Source organism: Telopea speciosissima, chromosome 4 (genome assembly GCF_018873765.1).
Source record: "Telopea speciosissima isolate NSW1024214 ecotype Mountain lineage chromosome 4, Tspe_v1, whole genome shotgun sequence".
Taxonomy (NCBI): Eukaryota; Viridiplantae; Streptophyta; class Magnoliopsida; order Proteales; family Proteaceae; genus Telopea; species Telopea speciosissima.
This window is the reverse complement of record NC_057919.1, coordinates 59,780,015-59,798,148: the sequence shown is the minus strand read 5'-3', so window position 1 is coordinate 59,798,148 and position 18,134 is coordinate 59,780,015. Positions and strand designations below refer to the sequence as shown.

The following is an 18,134-nucleotide window of genomic DNA, read 5'->3' as shown; positions in this document are numbered from 1 at the left end:
TTTATGGTTCTGTCAAGGCAGCGGAATAGGTAACAGTAGTCCAAAGGCGGTGTTGCCAAAGATTGATGAGGTGATGTGCACATAGATTGGAAGGGATAGTGGTATAAGGGTTCCAGATGCCCAAAGGTGCTAGGATTTCTGAAAACTATTGATCTTTTCACGGAAAGATAGTGTGTCCATCCAAAGATAGTATACTCAAAGAATTTGGGAAGCGTGGCCTAGGGGTTTTCTTATCACCCAAAGGTGGAGGAACATTTTTGAAAGTCATCGACATCTCACGGTATTTGCAGTGCAATAAATTATTATGAAATTGAAGTACATAACCTAGGGGTTTTTCTATCACCCAAAGGTGGAAGGAAATTTCTGAAAGTTGTTGCTATCTCGCGGTACTTGCGGTGTGATAAAGACGTGTGCATTTAACCTGAGGGGGCAAAAATGTAATGTGATGATGATCATTGTTTGTGTTTGCTAGTAGTTTGTTTGAATTGTTTGCATTTGCTAACTGGTTTAATATAATCATGTTGTGCTTGGAATGCATATATATATCCTTTGTTTATTTACATGAATGAATTTTCTCCCATACTTTTGGCTTCTATTCCTGTTCTTTCTGGGAACAATTACAAAAGGTGGGTAGAGGACCTAGAAATTAATCTGGGACTGCTTGAGCTTGATGTGGCTCTTCGAGAATCAAAACCTGTGGATCTGACATATGCGAGTACTAATGCTGAGAAAACTAAGATGGAAAAGTGGGTGACAGCTAATTGGAAGTGCATTCTAGTAATGAAGAAACCCATTCCTGAGTTGCTGCGTGAAAGTGTTGAAATGAAAAGTACTGCCACAAAGTTTCTGAATGAGATAAAGGCTGTTTTTGAGGTGCATCAGAAGGCTGAGAAAGGGGATCTGATGAATCAGATTACGTCGGCTGTATTCGATGGTAATGATAGTGTCAGAGAACATTTACTGAAGATGGCTTCCACCGCAAACAAGTTGAAGGATCTTGGGATGCCCATAGAAGAAGAACTTTTGATGCACCTTGCACTTAAATCTCTCCCAAATGCGTATGCGAATATAAAATCTACAAACGCTGCGCAAAAGGACAAATGGACCATGAAAGAACTGATACCTATCTGTGCATAAGAAGAAGGGAACATGAAGAAGAAGAATCTTGAGAGTGCGAACCTGACTGAGAACAAAGGAGCGTCTGGAAGTGGAACAAAGAAAGGGAATCCAAAATTTTTCAAGAAAGGTAAGTATCATCCATACAATAAAGAAAGGAGTGTTGGTGAAATTTCATGCTACCAATGTGATCAGAAGGGACACATGAAAAGAGACTGTAATGCACGGAAGGCCTGGCTGGAAAAGAATAATGATGCAGAAGATGGCAAAAAAAGGGGAATAAATTTTAGTTGAAGTAAAATATTTTATGCAAGCACTTTTAATTTGAATATTTGTTTTCAGACTTTTGTTGATTTGTTTGTTCTACTTTATTAGTGGGAGATTCACATTATTTTATTTGATATGCTTGTTGAGTGAGAGAGCTTGAAGGATATATGTTTCGTTTTAATTATAATGCTTCTGCTTTATGTGATGAATAGCACTTGCATGCATGGATATGTTGTTTGATGTGTTGAAGGTCATTTTGGTCTAAGGATGTTCGATTGGCGATGAGCCAAGTCGTTCAGCTATTTCTAGCCATGAATGTTCGATTAGTGATAAGCCAAGTCGTTCGATTACCTACGAATATGACGATGTTCAAAGATAATCTATGAGTCGTACGATGCTCATGATATGTTCGAGGACCCACAAAGAATGATGACAATATTTATGTGATCACAGACGTGTACGACATTGATTGTACAAAATTATCGCAAGGCGGTTCATGTTAGTAAGTAAATCTTTGTTTGTAGCTGACAGAAAGTGATATGCCGTATGTTGAGGTGTATTTTCTGTTGTTGCTCGACATTGATATATTTTCTAACTGGATCAAGGTTTAGTAGCATTATAGTTGTATTGAGATTCCATGGCTACATCTGATAATGATGACTTTATAATTAATCTAGCCCAAGTGGGAGATTGTTAGGTATTTTTCAAATACGACATGTGGGCTTAATTAATTATCGGGTCGATCATTGATGGGGATCAAGAAATACAAGGGCTGACGTGGCTTGCTACTATTTTATTGAGATGGACAGGACCGGCCTGACCCATTTGTGGAAGTGGATTAGGACTTGGGGAGTATTATAAATACTAATGATGAGGGGTCCCTGCAGTTACTATTCTCTTTTCTCCACAAGAAAGGGAACTCTGTGGGAGAGTCCAGGAGACTGTGGAAGATCCCCACCGTGGTTATCCAAGATCATTCAAGGATTCGCAACTGTTATTCAACGGATCGCCATTTTTCTTCGGCGTATTCTTATATGTTCTTCGCCAACATACGTGGGTGCCAAGTACGCCTTATTTCCCTGTTCTTTTATTCAATCGTGTTCTAGATCTTTGAATGGGGATGGATTCGGGTTTGACAAAACCCAATGTTTTTCTAATATCCTATCCTATCGTGAGTTTCATTGTTGGGAACTTTGCAAATATTATTGAAATTTATTTGATTAGTCCTCTTGTTCAACAAATAAAGTACTTGATTAGCTCCTCTAACAATGTCAAGCACCTGCGAATCAAGGTTGAACGTTTTACGGCAACAAAGAAAAGTAATCTACACATGTTAAAAGCAGCAGAAAACGTTGGACAAGCTGAGGATGAAGTAGCAAAGGATTGGTTCGACGCCGTTTGAAAAATCGAAGAGGAAGCCTGTGATATAGAAGAGAAGTATGATCAATGGAAGTGTGCAGCGGGTTGGTGTGTAAATTGCTGGTCACTCTACAAGTTGAGCAAGAAGTCTGTAGATCTTAAGAAAAAAGTTCTTGGTCGGTTGGAAAACAAAAAATTTGATGTCGCAAGGGCACCTTCTCCAAAGTCTGTGATAGATATGCAAACCGAGGCAATAATCGAGAACCATCCATCAACTCAATGCACGTTGCGGGAGATGCTTGATTGCATACTTGATCCTCACATTGGTATCATTGGAGTATACGGTATGGGGGGAGTGGGTAAAACCACTCTGGTCAAACAATTAAATAATCACTTCAAAAAAAATTCTTGTTTTGAGATCGTGATAATGATTAGAGTATCTGCCACTCCCAACATACCAAGTATCCAAACTAGTATTGGTAAGAGTCTTGGATTACCAGATAATAGCGATTCTAATGCTTTGTGCAAAGCCCTAAGTAAGAAGAAATTTCTTCTAATTTTGGATGATGTGTGGTGCAAATTAAAACTCGAGAATGCCGGAATCCCTCAACTTCCAAACGATAAAGGGAGCAAGATTCTTGTAATCTGTCAAAACCAAGATACTTGCACTGATATGGGTGCAAATGAAAAAATAAAAGTGAAGCCATTAACTGATGAGGAGTCGTGGATGCTTTTCGTTAAGAAAGCTGGTGAACATGTTGCTGTTGATGATCTAAAGCGTCTTGCTGAACAAATTGTTGAAAGGTGTGACGGTCTTCCTCTTGCAATCGTCACTGTTGCTCACGCAATGGTGAATCGACATGGAGTCAGGGAGTGGGCTAATGTTGTAAGGGAAATGAAGGTATGATAAAAGAAGTGTTGGTTCCTTTAAAGGTCAGTTTTGATATATTGGAGAATAATATGCTTAAGAGTCTATTTCTTTATTGTGCTTGCTTCCTCGAAGACCATGTCATAAGTGAATATGAGATATTAAATTATTGCTTTAGAGAGGGATTAGAAGATAGATTGGGTAGTCCAACAGATGCTAGGAATAAAGGTGAGGCTCTGCTAGGAGGTTTGAAAATTGCTTGCATGTTGGAAGATGGAGAGGAAGAAGATCGGGTAAGGATGCATGATATGATGCAAGAACTTGCACTTTGGATTCCTTCTTTAGAGTACTCTGATGGTAGTAACCTCAGCAAGATCGTGATAAGAACTGGTGGATCAGTTAAAAAGGCACCACAGGCTTATGAGTGGGTAGATGCAACATGGGTATCTCTAATAGATCCAGCCGCCCAAACTTGTTTTGAAAAATCACAAGAGAAAAGCAGGTGCCAATTTGTTTCATCGGTAAGTTTACAGAGTGGACAAAGAGAATCAGAGTTATAAAACTTTTGGATTCTCATTTTTGTTGGGATTCCTTTTTTAATGACACGCCACGCAAAGAGTTTGAATTTGGGGTGTGTTTTGAGATTCCAAATTGTTTTCCAGATGTCGGGCTCAGTAGTGTTTTGGTGATTGAGGAATTGAGCTGTCAATTTCAAGGTGAATTTGCCAGATTTATTATGAGTAGTAATGAGGAAATTTGGGTGTGGTTAGATGGGTAGGGGGATGTTGGTGATAGCTTGTGCAATGGGTGTCGGGAAAATTGTGGAGATAAGTGGTTAGTTCCAAGTTTGGTTAATGATGAGATCAGCTACTTTATTGTAAGATGGATGAGGGGTGATAGAGTCAGGGATGTAATGGTTTGGTAGTGTTGAGATCCAAGGGGATCCCCATATAGGGGTGTGCTTTCCATCACCAATCTTCCAACAGCAAAATTGGCGCAGGTCATTTAAAATGGAACAGATGCCCTTCCATACCCAAGATGCATTTTTCTTTGTTCTGGTATGGCAATCCAAGAGAGAATTGTTTGGAAAATATTTTGCTTTCAGGGTTTGAACCCAAAGTGGTTCGGATTCAGTCATGAGTTTCCACCCCAGTTTCATCAACAGGGCTTTGTTGTGAATTTTGGATGGATGGAGGCCTAGCCCACCCGATTGTTTAGGTGAGCAAATGGATCTCCAAGAAATCAAGGATAAGTTTTTATGTTCCAAACTTTTTCCTTTCCAAAATTTTGCATTTATTGAGTCCAATTGGTTACAGATTGTGTAAGGGAAGGGGAAGCAAGACATCATAAAGGATGGGATGGAGTTGAGAACTAATTTGATGAGAATGGTTTTGCCTGCCTGTGAGAGTAGATGGCTACGCCAGCAAGTGAGTTTAGAGCGCACCCTAGAGACTATGTACTGGAGACTCGAGGTTTTGGAGTTCGTTGGGAGTAGTGGTGTTCCCAAGTATTTTGCATTTAAATCCATGTCCCTGATCCCCAGCTAGTTTTTGATGGCTGTCCTTTGGGTCCTAGGGATGTTACTACTAAAGTACACGCTACTCTTAACCAAGTTGATTTGTTGGCCAGATAGGTCCTCAAACAGTGCAATGATGGATTGGAGGGTGGAGATATCTTCAGGAGTGGATCAACAGAATAATAGAGTATCATCAGCAAAGAATAGGTGCGTGATCTTAGGTGCACCTTTGGCATTTTTTATGCCTTTGAACATATATAGCTCACTGTAGGTCTGAATGAGTCTGGAAAAGCATTCCATTACCGTGATAAAAAGATAAGGGCTTAGGGGGCATCCCTGTCAAAGTCCCCTAGAAGGGTCAAAATTATTGAAGCAACTACCCTGGATTTTGAATGAGAAGGTGCAGTTTAGCAGTTTGCAAATGAGGTCACACCAGTGTTCTGGAAACCCGAGGAAAATAAAGATCGCTCTGACGAGACCTCATTCAGTTGTCATAAGCCTTAGACATGTCTAGCTTTAGGGTGATGTACCCTGTGGCTCCTTTCTTTTTCTTTTTCAAGTAATTGAAAATTTCATGGGCGATGATGATGTTGTTGCTAATTTGTCTTCCTTTGACGAAGGCAGATTGATGGGGTGAGATGAAGGAGTCGAGTAGTAGTTTTAGGCGGAGAGCTAGAATTTTGGTGATGATCTTGTAGGAGACATTGCAAAGGCTGATAAGCCGAAAATCTTCCACAGAGCAAGCATTAAGTTTTTTTGGGATGAGGGTAATGAGGGTGTGGTTGATGCCTGGGGGGAGGTATTGGGATTTAAAGAAGTCATGATTCAATTTGAACACATCATTCTTGATTGTATCCCAGTGGAATTGATAGAAGTAGGCAGGGAATCCATCCGCCCCTGGGGATTTGAATGCCCCAATGCTAAAGACAGCAGTTCAGATTTCCTCTTCAGAGGGTGTAGAGGTAAGGTATTGAGCCTGAGTTTGGGAGATACAGGGGTTGAATAGGGAGGAGATAAAATCCAGGTCAAGTGGGTTGATGGAAGAATAGATTTGTTGGAAATAGCCTGCAAATTTATAAGCTAGTAAAGGTGGATCAGTTATTTTTTCACCGGAGTCCGTTAGGAGGAAGATTGAGTTATTGGATCGGATGTTTGCTTTAGCAGCAGAGTGGTAAATTTTGGTATTTCGATCCCCATCAGCCACATAGGAGAGTCTCGATTTTTGCATCCAAAAAATTTCTTCGGCCTCAAGTAAAGTATTGAGTTTAGCTTCTTCTTCAGCCAGCAGGGTTATCGATTCAGTAGTAGGGATAGCCGATTCCAGGGATTAAATGGAATTGATAAGAGAATTTTTTAAGAGCCGGGATCCTGTTGAAGATTTGGTTATTCAATTGTTTAAGTAACGAAGACATCCCCGTTAGTTTGGTAGGTAGGTTGTCATACAAGTTGGGGTCCCATTTTGAATTGAAGAAAGGGAGGAAGTCAGGGTGTTTGGTCCAAGCGGCTTGGTAATGGAATAGCTTCCTATAAGACCTGCATACTGGTGAAGTATTAAGAGTGAGGGGTCTATGATCAAAGCCCGTTGAGGGCAGGGTACCAAGAGTAGCATTAGGGTAAGTTGTGAGCCAATCATTGGAGGCAATGTATCTATCCAGGTGTTCGAGGATGGTCTTTGGTGGTTTTTATTTATTGGACCAGGTGAACCACGAACCAGATGGGCAAATTTCCTCGAGCTCAAGGGAGTTAAGAAGGTGGGCCAACACATCAGAGGAGGCACTGTTCACGGGTACCTCCCTGCCCCCAAATTTGTTCTTAGGTTCAAGAAGTTCATTAAAGTCCCCAATTAGGAGAAAAGGCATAGTTAAAGAGGATAGTCGGGATTGTAGTGTAGCCCAAAAGGTCAGCCTCTCAGAGGGTCTTGGTGGTGAGTAAAGGCATACCAGGCACCAGGTTGTGGATTGGTGCGCATCAGTGATGGTGATGCAGATGAATCTGTCGAAACATTCAACACTTTGGGTTGACAGGTTTGGTTTCCCCAACACCCAAAGTCCACCGCTAAACCCCCTCGAACCCAATCCTTCATCAAAGGCAAGGGTAGAATAGAATTTACAAGCTCCAGGTAGAGACTTGAAGGTTGGGGTTGTCATTTTAGTTTCGCACAAAAGGATTATACTAGGATTATAATTGAAAACATGATAGCCTAGAGAGCGTCTGGTGATTTTCCTTTTCAGACCTCTGACATTCCAACTAAGTATTAACATTTTTTAAGCTAAAAAGAAGGATCAAAACAAGTAAATCTGTTGGCGTACTTGAAAATATGGAAATAGTATGCTAACATAAGGATAAAGAAAACAGATAAGAAATCAAACCAAGACTAGTGGTCAGGGCAATGTGTTATCGGCTCTTTAGTTATGTCTGGCTCCCTGCGGTTGATGCTAGTTCCAAGATCTTCTCCAATGCGAATGGTTCTTCTTTTGAGAAGATGTATGGTGCTCAACTTCAAGTCGCAGCTCACTCACCAGGTTCTTCAACTGAGTAGGTAGGATTCCAGGGATTTTTGAATGGTGGATAAGGTTGGCTGAGAGTTTCTGAAGGATGTCAAGTTCAGAGGTTCTTTTGTCTTCTACCTATGGCTCTTTCCTCTTTCTTTTACCTATCCTTGATGATGAAGATTCAGATTGCCCCCTCAGCAGTGTTAAGATGTGCCAGATCTGGGCCATGTGCCCCAAGAGGATTGGTGCTTTCTGCCATGCAATATAAGTCTTTTAAGGGGAGAGAGTCCCACCACTTTTTTAGTCGCTGGAGGTTTTTGATCTGTTTGGCCCAAGAAGGGACCCTCAGTTTTGTTGTTTTCCTTTTCCTCAGGGGTTTGGTGTTAGAAATTGGGTTGGGTTGGGGTTCAGTGCAAGAGACGGGTGTTGGGGGTGGGTTAGAGAAGTTGAGGTTGAAGTGATGTGGTGGTGGGTATAAATAAGAGAGATAAGAGAGATGGTTGGGGGATGGATCAAAATATATAGGTGGCAGAGGGTAGTAGGGGTGTGTTGGATATATAGAAGTGGGTGGTGGTGGGTAGATTGGGGTAGGGTTGTAGGAAGGGTTGGGTTGGGGTGGTATGATGGGTGGTGGGAGAGAAATGTTTACATTATTAGGAGGTGTGGGTATTGTGTTGGGGTTGGGCATAGGGTTGGGAGTAGGGTTGGTGGGTGGGGTCGGTATAAATAAGAAATCAGGGGGGTCAAGGTTTGGGTTTCGAAGGAATTGCCAATTTTGTGTAGTATCATAAAGATCAATCTCCAAGGTAGAGAGGGTGGGTCCCTAGTGGGGGATGTGGTTGGGGTTTGACAAGAGGGGGGATGAAGTGAGACTAGGCAGTGGGTCCAAGCATCGTTGGATTTCATGACACAAGGCATCAGACTAAATTCCTTCAAGGTTTATGAGATCCGGTGAAGCAGAGATTTCTCCTTCTTCAAGCATGGGTAGATTGGTCTCTTCCTTGGGTGGGTCAAAGAGGGTCAGGGACTTGTTGCATATTTCTTCAGCCTCATTATGAGTCAATGATGCACTGTGGGGGCAATCATCCGTGTGGGTCATGTGGTCATGAGTTGATGAATTTATTATCTCCTGGGGTGCGAGTGGCCTGCCAGTGGTAGATGTTATAACTGAACCAGGGTTTTCCATCAGCATGGGGAGTGGGGGGGGATGCACTGCTAGCAGTAGAATCGTCTATAGGCTCAAAATAAGGAAGTGAGTTAGTGGTGACACCCATGATTTTGGCATCGGGGTAGTCCGGGAACATCATTATAACTTTGAGATCTTCAGCAGATTTGGGGTTGCGAAAGGATGCGGCATTACCAGGGCAGTCAGAGAGGCTGTGGGTGAGAAGGCCACAGCAGAAGTAGAAAACATGGATTTAAAATTTAATCTGAATGTTATGGATACAACCATCAGGCTCAGAAAAGTTTGCATAATGGGTGATGGGTCGACTCACAGGGAAGAGTATTTTAACCCTGCATGAGAAAGGTGGGAGACTAAGTTGTTCCCAACGTAGGTCGATTGAGATGGGGTGCCGATAGCATTAATGGCCTATGTATAGCTTCCCTTGAAAAGCACTGAGTGGGTACTGAGATTACTTGGATCCAAAATGGTCAAGAACTTGAGATAGATAGGAATAAGAGGTAGAATAAAAGAGGATGACGAGTGGGCGACTGGCGACTGTGTTTCAATCGAAAAAGGAACTGTTTGAGGATGCGGAGGATGATGATGACATGGGTCAAGATGGTGGTAGGGCCGCTGCTTTGGCTGATGTTCAGTTAGGTGTGTGCACGGTTGGGCACATGCCGATGCAGCCACAGAAGGGGAGAGGTAAGTCTTTTGCGGAGGCGGTGGGGAATACACCGCTCCCAGATGTGGATGGATTTTCGTCTCCGATCCATGAGGGAGGGATAACGCGTGTAAAGATCCCTCAAGGAACTTACAAAGCACTGGTCAAGAAGTTCAAGAATGCCTTGATTGGGAGATTGAATCTACAACAGGTTCCCCTTCCTCAACTGAGGAGAGCTATTAGGGACTCGTGGTCGCTCAAAGGCTCGGTAGAGATGACCCCTATTGGAAGAGGATTCGTGATCTTTCTGTTCTCGCTGGAATCGGATATGTCTTTGATGTGGCGGAGGAGTCCCATAAGGGTAGCAAACTAGGTTATTCGATTTCAACGATGGTGTCCAGACTTCAACGTGAATAATAACCAACTCACACGAAAGTTTGTTTGGGTTTGGTTCCCCAATCTTCCCTTTGAGTACTGGCATCCCGAGATCCTTTTGTCGCTTGCCAAAGCCTTGGGCTCCCCGGTTGCTCTAGATAAGAGAACCAGGGAAGGTTCGGTTGGTCAGTTTGCTAGGGTGTTGGTTGATCTTGATCTCTCGGCTCCCCGACTGGACGAGATTATGGTGGAGAGGCGGCATCCAGGCTCGTCAGTGGGGTTCTAGTTTAAACAACCTATTGTTTATGAAGATAACCTGCTGCATTGCGGGTTCTATAAGAGGGTAGGCCATGCTATCACTGTTTGCAAGGCCCGGATTGCGCAGGCAGACAAAGTTGCTAAGCAAGGTGGTGATGCTTCTGCAGTGGGTGGTGACATGGATGGTCTCGGAGCTGCGTCAAGGCCTCACTCATCTCACTCTGGAAGTGAGATCAGTCTGAGAAGGGGTGCGCAGCCGCGTCCTTATTTGCCTGTGGGGGGGCATGTCGAAGTGACCAACACTGGGGGTGGCTTGATCCCTAGTGGCGGTGGCTCCTTGGTGGTTAGAGAGGGTTTTCCGGCTGGAGAGGGTGGTGATACAGGTTTGGAAGGTACTAGTCTGGGTATGAAATTTCAGCCAGAAGATCCAGTAAATATGGAAAGTAACTTGGCGCTGGTATTGCATGGAGAGCAATCTCAGGATTTATTGGAGGAAGAGGGTCGTAATAATAATTTGGGAAGTTCTGGCCAGCTCGGCAACTAAAGTTTCCTATCCCAGTCAAGTGCTGTGAGTCGTGGACGCTCCACTAGGCTGGTTGGTGGGTTAGTTAATGAAGTTAATATGGATGGTCCGACAGGTCCTCCTACCCGTATGGTCTCCTCTTTTGGGCATGAGACAACCGAGATCCCATTGGGTGAAGGGAATTTAGAGGTGGTTCTTCCGGTGGGTGAGCCGCATGTGGTGGATACGATCGCTGATTCGATACTCATTGATGGCAGACTAGTTATTCATGCTTCGGGGCATCGCCATGAAGTAGAGGTTGCGGAGGTAGATAAGAGTGCAGTAGCAGCAGAGGAGGGTGCCCAGGGGCATCACAAGCAATGAAAAAATAAGAGGCCCACTGAGGGGGATCCGAACCTGAGGAAGCGGTCTGACCGCTTAGCATCCAAAAACTCTAGTTTTCAATGAAGGTCCTTTATTGGAACATTAAGGGGATTAGGAAGAAGGCAAGCCATGTGGCCTTGGCGTCTCTGATTAAGAACCACAGTCCGGAGGTAGTGTGTGTTGCGGAGCTGGGGGTGGAGTTGAGTAAATTCCCAGTTCTCTTCTTCATTAATAAATTGGGTTATGTGGCTGATTTGATATCTAATGATCGGGTGGGGGTTGTTCCTAACTTGTGGGTGGTTTGGAAACTAGGTATCCAGAAGCCTAGTGTTCTCTCGTCGTCTGATCAGCAGATTTCTATATCCTTGAACTGGAATAGGGGCAAGGCAGTTGTTTCGGTGGTGCATGCGAGCTGTTTTAGAGCAATTCACAGAAATCTCTGGATGGAGTTGACGGCCTTGAATGTGCTAGGGTTGCCGTGGTTAGTAGTTGGGGATTTCAATGCCACTTTGCTTTCTAGTGAGAAACGTGGCCCGGGTTCTTTCTCTTTGGGGTCGACCCTAGAGTTCGGTGGTATGATTGATTCGTGTTCTCTCTTGTCCATTAAATCAACAGGTAATAAATTCACTTGGTCAAATAATAGGAGAAGAGGCACGGTGGATGCTATCTTGGACCATGGTCTTTGCAATGCTAGGTGGTTGGATGTGTTCCAAACTTGTGGCCAATTAGTACTTTAGAGGGTGGCGTCTGATCATTCTCCATTTCTCATCTCTTCTGGTCAGCTGGGAAGGTCAAAAAATGTCCCTTTCAGGTTTCACAAATTTTGGACTGAAAGCCCGAACTTCTTGGAGGTGGTCAAGCAATCTTAGGCTCTTCCAATTAGAGGCACTCCCATGTATACCTTTAGTCAGAAGCTCAAATGCTTGAAGCCTGTGCTTTGGTCTTGGGCCCGAGGGGAGTTCCCAAACTTTGACTCAGAACTCAAAGAGGTCAAGGTGGTGCTTAAGGACACTCAGGAGGCTTTGGAATCCATTGGGGTGAATGATGTCCTGTTTGGTATGGAGGCGGATTCTAAGACGGCCTATTTGAATGCCCTGAAGAATTGTGAAAAATTGTGGAGGGAAAAATCGAGAATTAAGTGGCTGAAAGAAGGGGATCGTAACTCAAAAATTTTCCACCTCTCTACCTTGATCAAGAGATCCCAGGCGCAGATTCATGGCATTAAGAATGAGGAGGGTGCGTGGGTGTCGGATCCGGGGGAGGTAGCGAATCTAATTTCCGGCTTCTTTGAAAATTTCCATAGGGCTGTCCCCCTTGAGGAGCACTTGGAGCTGCTAAATGTGATTCGCTCCCTGATTGGTGATAGTGATCTTTTGGTGTTGGATGTTGTGCCAGAGTCCAGTGAAATTAAGAAGGCTATGTGGGACCTCAAACCGGAAAGCTCACCTAGCCCTGATGGCTTCCAGGGGGCCTTCTTTAGGCATTATTGGGATATCAATGAGGTGGATGTCTGCCGAGTGGTCACTAGCTTCTTCAAAGAAGGTATTATCCCTGAAGGAGTGAATAATTGCTTTATTTCCTTAATTCCTAAGGTGGAGGGGGTTGTTTCTTTGGAGAAATTTCATCCTATTTGCATGGGCAACTTTATCTGTAAAATCATCTCGAAGATTCTAGTTAATAGGCTTAGGGATCTGCTGCCCCGCCTGATCTTAGAGGAGCAAGGAGCATTTCAGAAAGGCAAAGTGATTTTTTCTAATATCTGCCTGGCGTCGGAGTTAGCGAATTTAATGCACAAATCAGTGAGAGGTGGCGGCATTGGGCTGAAGTTAGACATCTCCAAAGCCTATGAATCCCTCTCTTGGGATTTTCTATTCAAAGTCTTGAGAAAATTTGGCTTTAGTGAGCGCTGGGTGGCCTGGTTGCAGCAGCTCCTTTCCTCCACTCGTATCTTGGTTTTGGTGAATGGTGGGCCTGTTAGCTTCTTTGGGGTGGAAAGGGGTCTACGTCAGGGTGACCCCCTCTCCCCTCTTCTTTTCATTCTTGCCGAGGAGGTGTTGTGTAGAGGCTTGAAAAGATTGGTGGAAATGCAGCAGATTCTGCCCCTGAAAGGCCCTAGGGAGGTACAAACGCCTGTTTTCCTCTTGTTTGCTGATGATGTTTTTATCTTCTGTAATGGTTCCCTCATGTATGTTCGGGCATTGAAGGATTTTCTTGAAAATTATCAAAACTTCTCTGGCCAGAAGATGAATCTTGAAAAAAGCAAACTGTTTTGTGGTGCTATCACCCCTTCGAGAAAGCGCAGAATTTCATAGGTGCTGTCAGTTCCTCTTTGCTCTCTCCCCATGAAATACCTAGGGGTGGAAATCTTCAAAGGGAGGGTTACTTCGGCTATGGTCCTCCCTCTAGTTGATAAATTCAAAAGCAGGCTTGCAGGGTGGAAGGGGAAGCTCCTTTCTTTGGTAGGTCGGGTGGAGCTTGTGAAATCAGTCATGCTGAGCATACCTATCCACAACTTCTCAGTTTATTGGTGGCCTTCTTCGCTGATCTCAATTATGGAGAAATGGATCCGTAATTTCATCTGGTCTGGCGACATTGAATCGAGGAAGCTGGTGGTGTCTAAGTGGGATCTGGTTTGCAGACCAAAAGCTGAAGGCGGGTTAATTTGCTGCTCTCCTCTGCAAATTAACGTGGTCTATAAAGCATGGGAATAACCTGGTTAGTAATTTCTTGCGTAGCCGGTTTGTTGATGGTTTTGGGAGGCTTAAAACCCTTTCCTCTCCCTCTTCCATTCTGCCGGGGATCAGGAGAGTTTGGTCGGTGTTGCAGCGCAATAAGAGATGGGTTGTTGGTGATGGGACCTTGATTAATTTTTGGAATGACCATTGGTTTGGGTGCTCTTCAATTGCTGAGGCTTCAGGGCTGCCACAGAGTTGGTTTGAAGGCAAGCAGGCTAAAATCTCAGATTTTATTAAGGACTCTGCATGGTCTTTTCCTCAAGTCCAATCTGCCTCCCTTAAGAGACTGTTTGACGACATCCATAAGGTGCCCCTGCCCACCTGCAATGTGGCTGATGAATGTTGTTAGGGCCCTTCCCTCTCGGGTATTTGTGCTTCTAATTCGACGTGGGAGTCTTTACGCTCAAGCACCCCTGCGTCTCTTGGGGAAAGGTGGTTTGGAATCCAGCCCTACTCCCTCGTCATTCTATTTTTGCTTGGAGATTGTTGCTTCGTAAAATCCCTACTGAGGAGGCGCTGCGTTTGAAGGGGTTTTATCTTGCTTCCAGGTGTGCTCTTTGTCGTAGTGATTTTGAATCTCTTTCACATTTATTTTTAAGCTGTGAGTTCGCAGTGTCTCTATGGAAGTTTTTCTTGGGATTTTTTGGTATGCATTGGCCGGTTGTGTTGTCCTTTGAGGAGCTTGTTTTGTGGTGGGGCTTAAAAGCTAAGGTGGTGTCGTTGCCTAGTGTTTGGTTTGTTGGGGTGGTTCTGATCCCATTCTTAATCTGGGGGGAGCGAAATGACAGAGTGTTTGAGGCTAGGGAGAGGTCTAGGGCTGCCTCTTTCCATGCTCTTCTAAATTCCATCAAGGACATTTTGCCTTCTTTCAAAAGGCCAGCCTTTAACCAACAGGACTTGATCTGTGCTCGTGTGCTCCAAATTCCCATTATTTCTCGGCCAGCTCAAGTGGTTAGGGAAGTGTGGTGGTGTAGACCACCGGAAGGTTGGGTTAAGTTGAACTCGGACGGGCGCTCCTTGGGCAATCCAGGCAGGGCTGGAGCTGGAGGTATTTTGCGAGATGATAAGGCGGTTCCCATTGGGGCGTTTGGCATCTTTTTGGGGATTTCCTCAAATTTTTTGGTAGAATTTTGGGCTATTCTGTATGGGATTCGCCTGGCCATGGAGAAGGGTGTCTCTCGACTGTGGATTGCGTGCAATTTTGCGGCGGTCTGGATGGCTTTTAAAGGTGGTCTCATCCCCTGGCAGGTGCGTCAGATGTGGCTCGCGACCCGGCCCTTCTTGAACTCAATTGATTGGAAGATTAGTCATTGTTTCCGCGAGGCTAATCATGTAGCGGATCTCTTGGCCAAATCCTCGGCAAAGAATACTTCTACTACTTATTGGAACTCTATCCTTCCCCCCTCTTTAAATGGGCGGTTGTTAGATGATGCTTTGGGGTGGTGTACGTATAGATTTTGTTAGCTGATTTGGCTTAGTGAGTGGTGGTGTGGGTAGGGTGCTATTGCCCCTTCATTGTGCTTGTATCTGTCCGGGTATGCCTGGACTTGTTCCTGTGTATCTTTTTTTCTTTTTTTATTTCCATTCCTTTGCTGATCTTTAGCAAAAAAAAAAAAAAAAAACTTGGATCCAAAGTGGTACAGAATTTTTGTTCGGTTGGGTGATATCATTTGAGGGGTTTTTCAGATAAATATGTAATAGGAAATTGTTGAACCACCACGGTGATTTTTCAAAGACTGCAGAAACATCCATAGCCTATGCGAAGGACACTTCAAAGGTCCCATTAGTAAGGGCAAGGGTTCTACGGATGTGGTATTTATCCCATACAGATAGGAGGTGGGTACCAAGATTCCCAGGGGGTTTGTGCCATCCAAGAACAAATCCATGAAGGGTGTGGTTGAACCTTGAGAGATGAGGATTTCCAACAGTGGTGGATGATGTTGCGTGTGAAAACCTCCGGTAGTTGGTTCGCCCGTGGATGAACCTGCAAAAACCAAACAATGAGCGCGAGAGGGCCGGTGTGGCTCGGCCTAGGACTCTCCGATGCTCAAGTCAGGTCTTCAACGCGACAGCAGAATCGCGATTAAAAAGCCGGATGTCGAATAGAGCTCCATACCGGTATTTATAGAGTAAGGAGGAGATGAGACGGCCGGGAGAGTCCTAGTATGGCAGGAGTCCTTCTTTCGGAAGGTTCTCTCGCGTAGAGCGGAGTGGAGAGTTATTTTTGGTCGGACTCTTATTAAGGTAAGAGTCCATGTAGAGTGTGATTCCGTGTTGCGGCTGGGATCGTGGCTCGGTCCTTATCCCGTGATTCTCGGGATGTCTTTGGCGTGTTCGGAGATCCCCGGTGGGGTGCTATGAGTGCCTCCATGGAGGAGGGCTCGGCCTACGAGGTCGGCCCGTGGGGTCGGCAATGGAGGTCGGCCCGGGAGGAGGTCGATCTCGGCCATGAGGTCGGATAGGAGTCTGGCTGACTCGTATAATCTCGGCCTCAGCTACCGGCCAGCTCGCTCAAACCAGGCTTTGTAAGGTGACTTATCGGATATGGGGTCGACCCCATTTCCTGCTCGGCCCACTCGGTTCTCGGACTGAGGTCGGGTCGGCCACGTGGCAGCCTCTAATAGGTGGGGTGTTTTATGCCTCATCAGATGAAAAGGGAGCAGTACCTTTCCCGGGGTTACGAACCTTGTGTGGGACTGAATGCTTTTCAGCCAACGTAATTGGAAGCAGAGAGTTGCTGTTCTTTTGCTTACGAGAACCAAAGGTATGGGGAGACCATTGTGCTTGTGGCATGGTCCCCAAATGGCAGTAAAAAGTTTGGTGTATGGATTGTAAACTGAGATGATAGTGAAAGTAAAGAAAATGGAGGGGGAGTGGGTGGAGTGAAAATGTGGACATCGAGCCAAGTGTTGAAAAAGGTTAGGTTTAAAAAGGAGGGGAAGGGAGATGGACTAAGGTGGAAATGGATGGACGTGGGTCCCATTAGCATACTAGAGCCGTGGTCAAAAGAAATTGTGTCGGTAGAGGTGGAAGAAGAAAGGGTTTGCGGGTCATTAATCGCAGCCATATATGAATTTATTTTTGTGAGACAATCGACTCGATTCACTTTTGATTAGAAAAGAATGACTTGTGAAGTCTTTTATTATTAGATTAATGACCTTAACGGATGAGTTAAAAAAACAGTAGAAAATTATTAGATTATCCAAAATTACAGAGCTACCTATTCAATCATTTGATTTACTAAATTACCTAGAATAAGAATGGTTATTGCAAAACTAATCAAAATGGTACTTCTCCTCTATGAGTGCAAATTTTATTTTTTTTTTGACATTTTTACCTCACTTCTCTCTTCCTTTCAATCACCGGATTTTCATCCTAGTCCAGTACACCGCACTTAAGAACCCAATCGTAAAACAAGGGTAGTGACATCTTTTTATTCTTTCACATGTTGGGTGGCTTATTCGAATCAAGATGATAGAGTTATCCGATTTTTTAAAGAGAATCCAACGTTCCAGTACTTGTCTTATACGATCATTAGATTTTCGACTGGGTCTACGACTCTAGTCGATCTATGCCTGCCTTTATCAAGTTGTTAATCCGTGTTATGTAAAAAGTTTTATAAGCCAACCGTTGAGGGTACACCAACATCCCGCATCCATCTCTATTACTCTAGGTCTCTTTCTCGTGTGAAATGACTTCGTTGCCCTTTTATGTATGGATAGTTTTCATTGGTGTGTTTTTGTGCCACTTGTTTAGAGAAGCCTTTCGTAATTTTTATATATCCAAGGGAAGTAAGTGGTTCTCTGTCGGATCTTTATCCCATCCAGTTCTCTGCCCGGCCCAGTTCCCCAGTTCCTCTAACAAAGGGGGGAGGGACTGGGATGACCACCACCCCCCTATTAGAGAAACTGGGGAATTGGGCCGGGTAGGCAAATGGAGGAGATAATTTTCCCTCTTTGTCTTAGAGCGCAGCCTACACCAACACTCTTTGTGTATACCACTCCTTCTCAAAACAATGGGCATGGATGTCTTTTCACATAAAAAGGAGAGAGAGAGAGAGAGAGAAATACACACATGGGAGAGTTGACATAGATTAGGGTTGTAAAAGGGTCGGGTTGGGCCGAGCCTTTTAAAACCCCAACCCGACCCCGAGTAGATAGTTTTGTAAACTGAAACTCAATTTTGCTTATTCATGTAAGTTTGCCTTTTTACTATCCAAAAAAACAAACAAAAATATAAATTGCCCTAAAAAATAACACTATAAATACAGCCTTGGCCATCTACAAAGTACTCAGTTTCTATAATTAAGAAAATCCTTCTTTAGTTTCTTCATCTCGTTGGTTCTTTCTATTATTCTCCTGCTGTTTTTCATTGACTTTCTCCCTATCCTTCCATTTCTACAGCATCTCTGCATTTTGATTCGTTTAGCTCAT

General features: G+C 44.1%; 2 protein-coding genes across 2 annotated transcripts; both read left to right on the top strand.

Moving 5' to 3' along the window:
* The first annotated feature begins 561 nt into the window (after positions 1-561).
* LOC122659486 lies at positions 562-1,137 on the top strand. Its single transcript, XM_043854589.1, has one exon. The coding sequence runs from the start codon at positions 562-564 to the stop codon at positions 1,135-1,137; it is 576 nt and encodes a 191-aa protein (XP_043710524.1).
* Positions 1,138-1,149: 12 nt separating this feature from the next.
* On the top strand, positions 1,150-4,170 carry LOC122659485 (disease resistance protein RPS5-like). Its single transcript, XM_043854588.1, has 3 exons — positions 1,150-1,246; positions 2,844-3,643; positions 3,676-4,170. The coding sequence occupies exons 1-3, from the start codon at positions 1,150-1,152 to the stop codon at positions 4,168-4,170; spliced, it is 1,392 nt and encodes a 463-aa protein (XP_043710523.1).
* Positions 4,171-18,134: the final 13,964 nt, after the last annotated feature.

Bases quoted from the DNA above. Each gene is read 5' to 3' on its own strand.
- LOC122659486 (XM_043854589.1), top strand. From the start codon at position 562: ATGAATGAATTTTCTCCCATACTTTTGGCTTCTATTCCTGTTCTTTCT.
- LOC122659485 (XM_043854588.1), top strand. From the start codon at position 1,150: ATGAAGAAGAAGAATCTTGAGAGTGCGAACCTGACTGAGAACAAAGGA. The intron at 1,247-2,843 runs GTAAGTATCATC...GGAAGTGTGCAG, and splicing joins TCCAAAATTTTTCAAGAAAG to CGGGTTGGTGTGTAAATTGC. The intron at 3,644-3,675 runs GTATGATAAAAG...GTTCCTTTAAAG, and splicing joins ATGTTGTAAGGGAAATGAAG to GTCAGTTTTGATATATTGGA.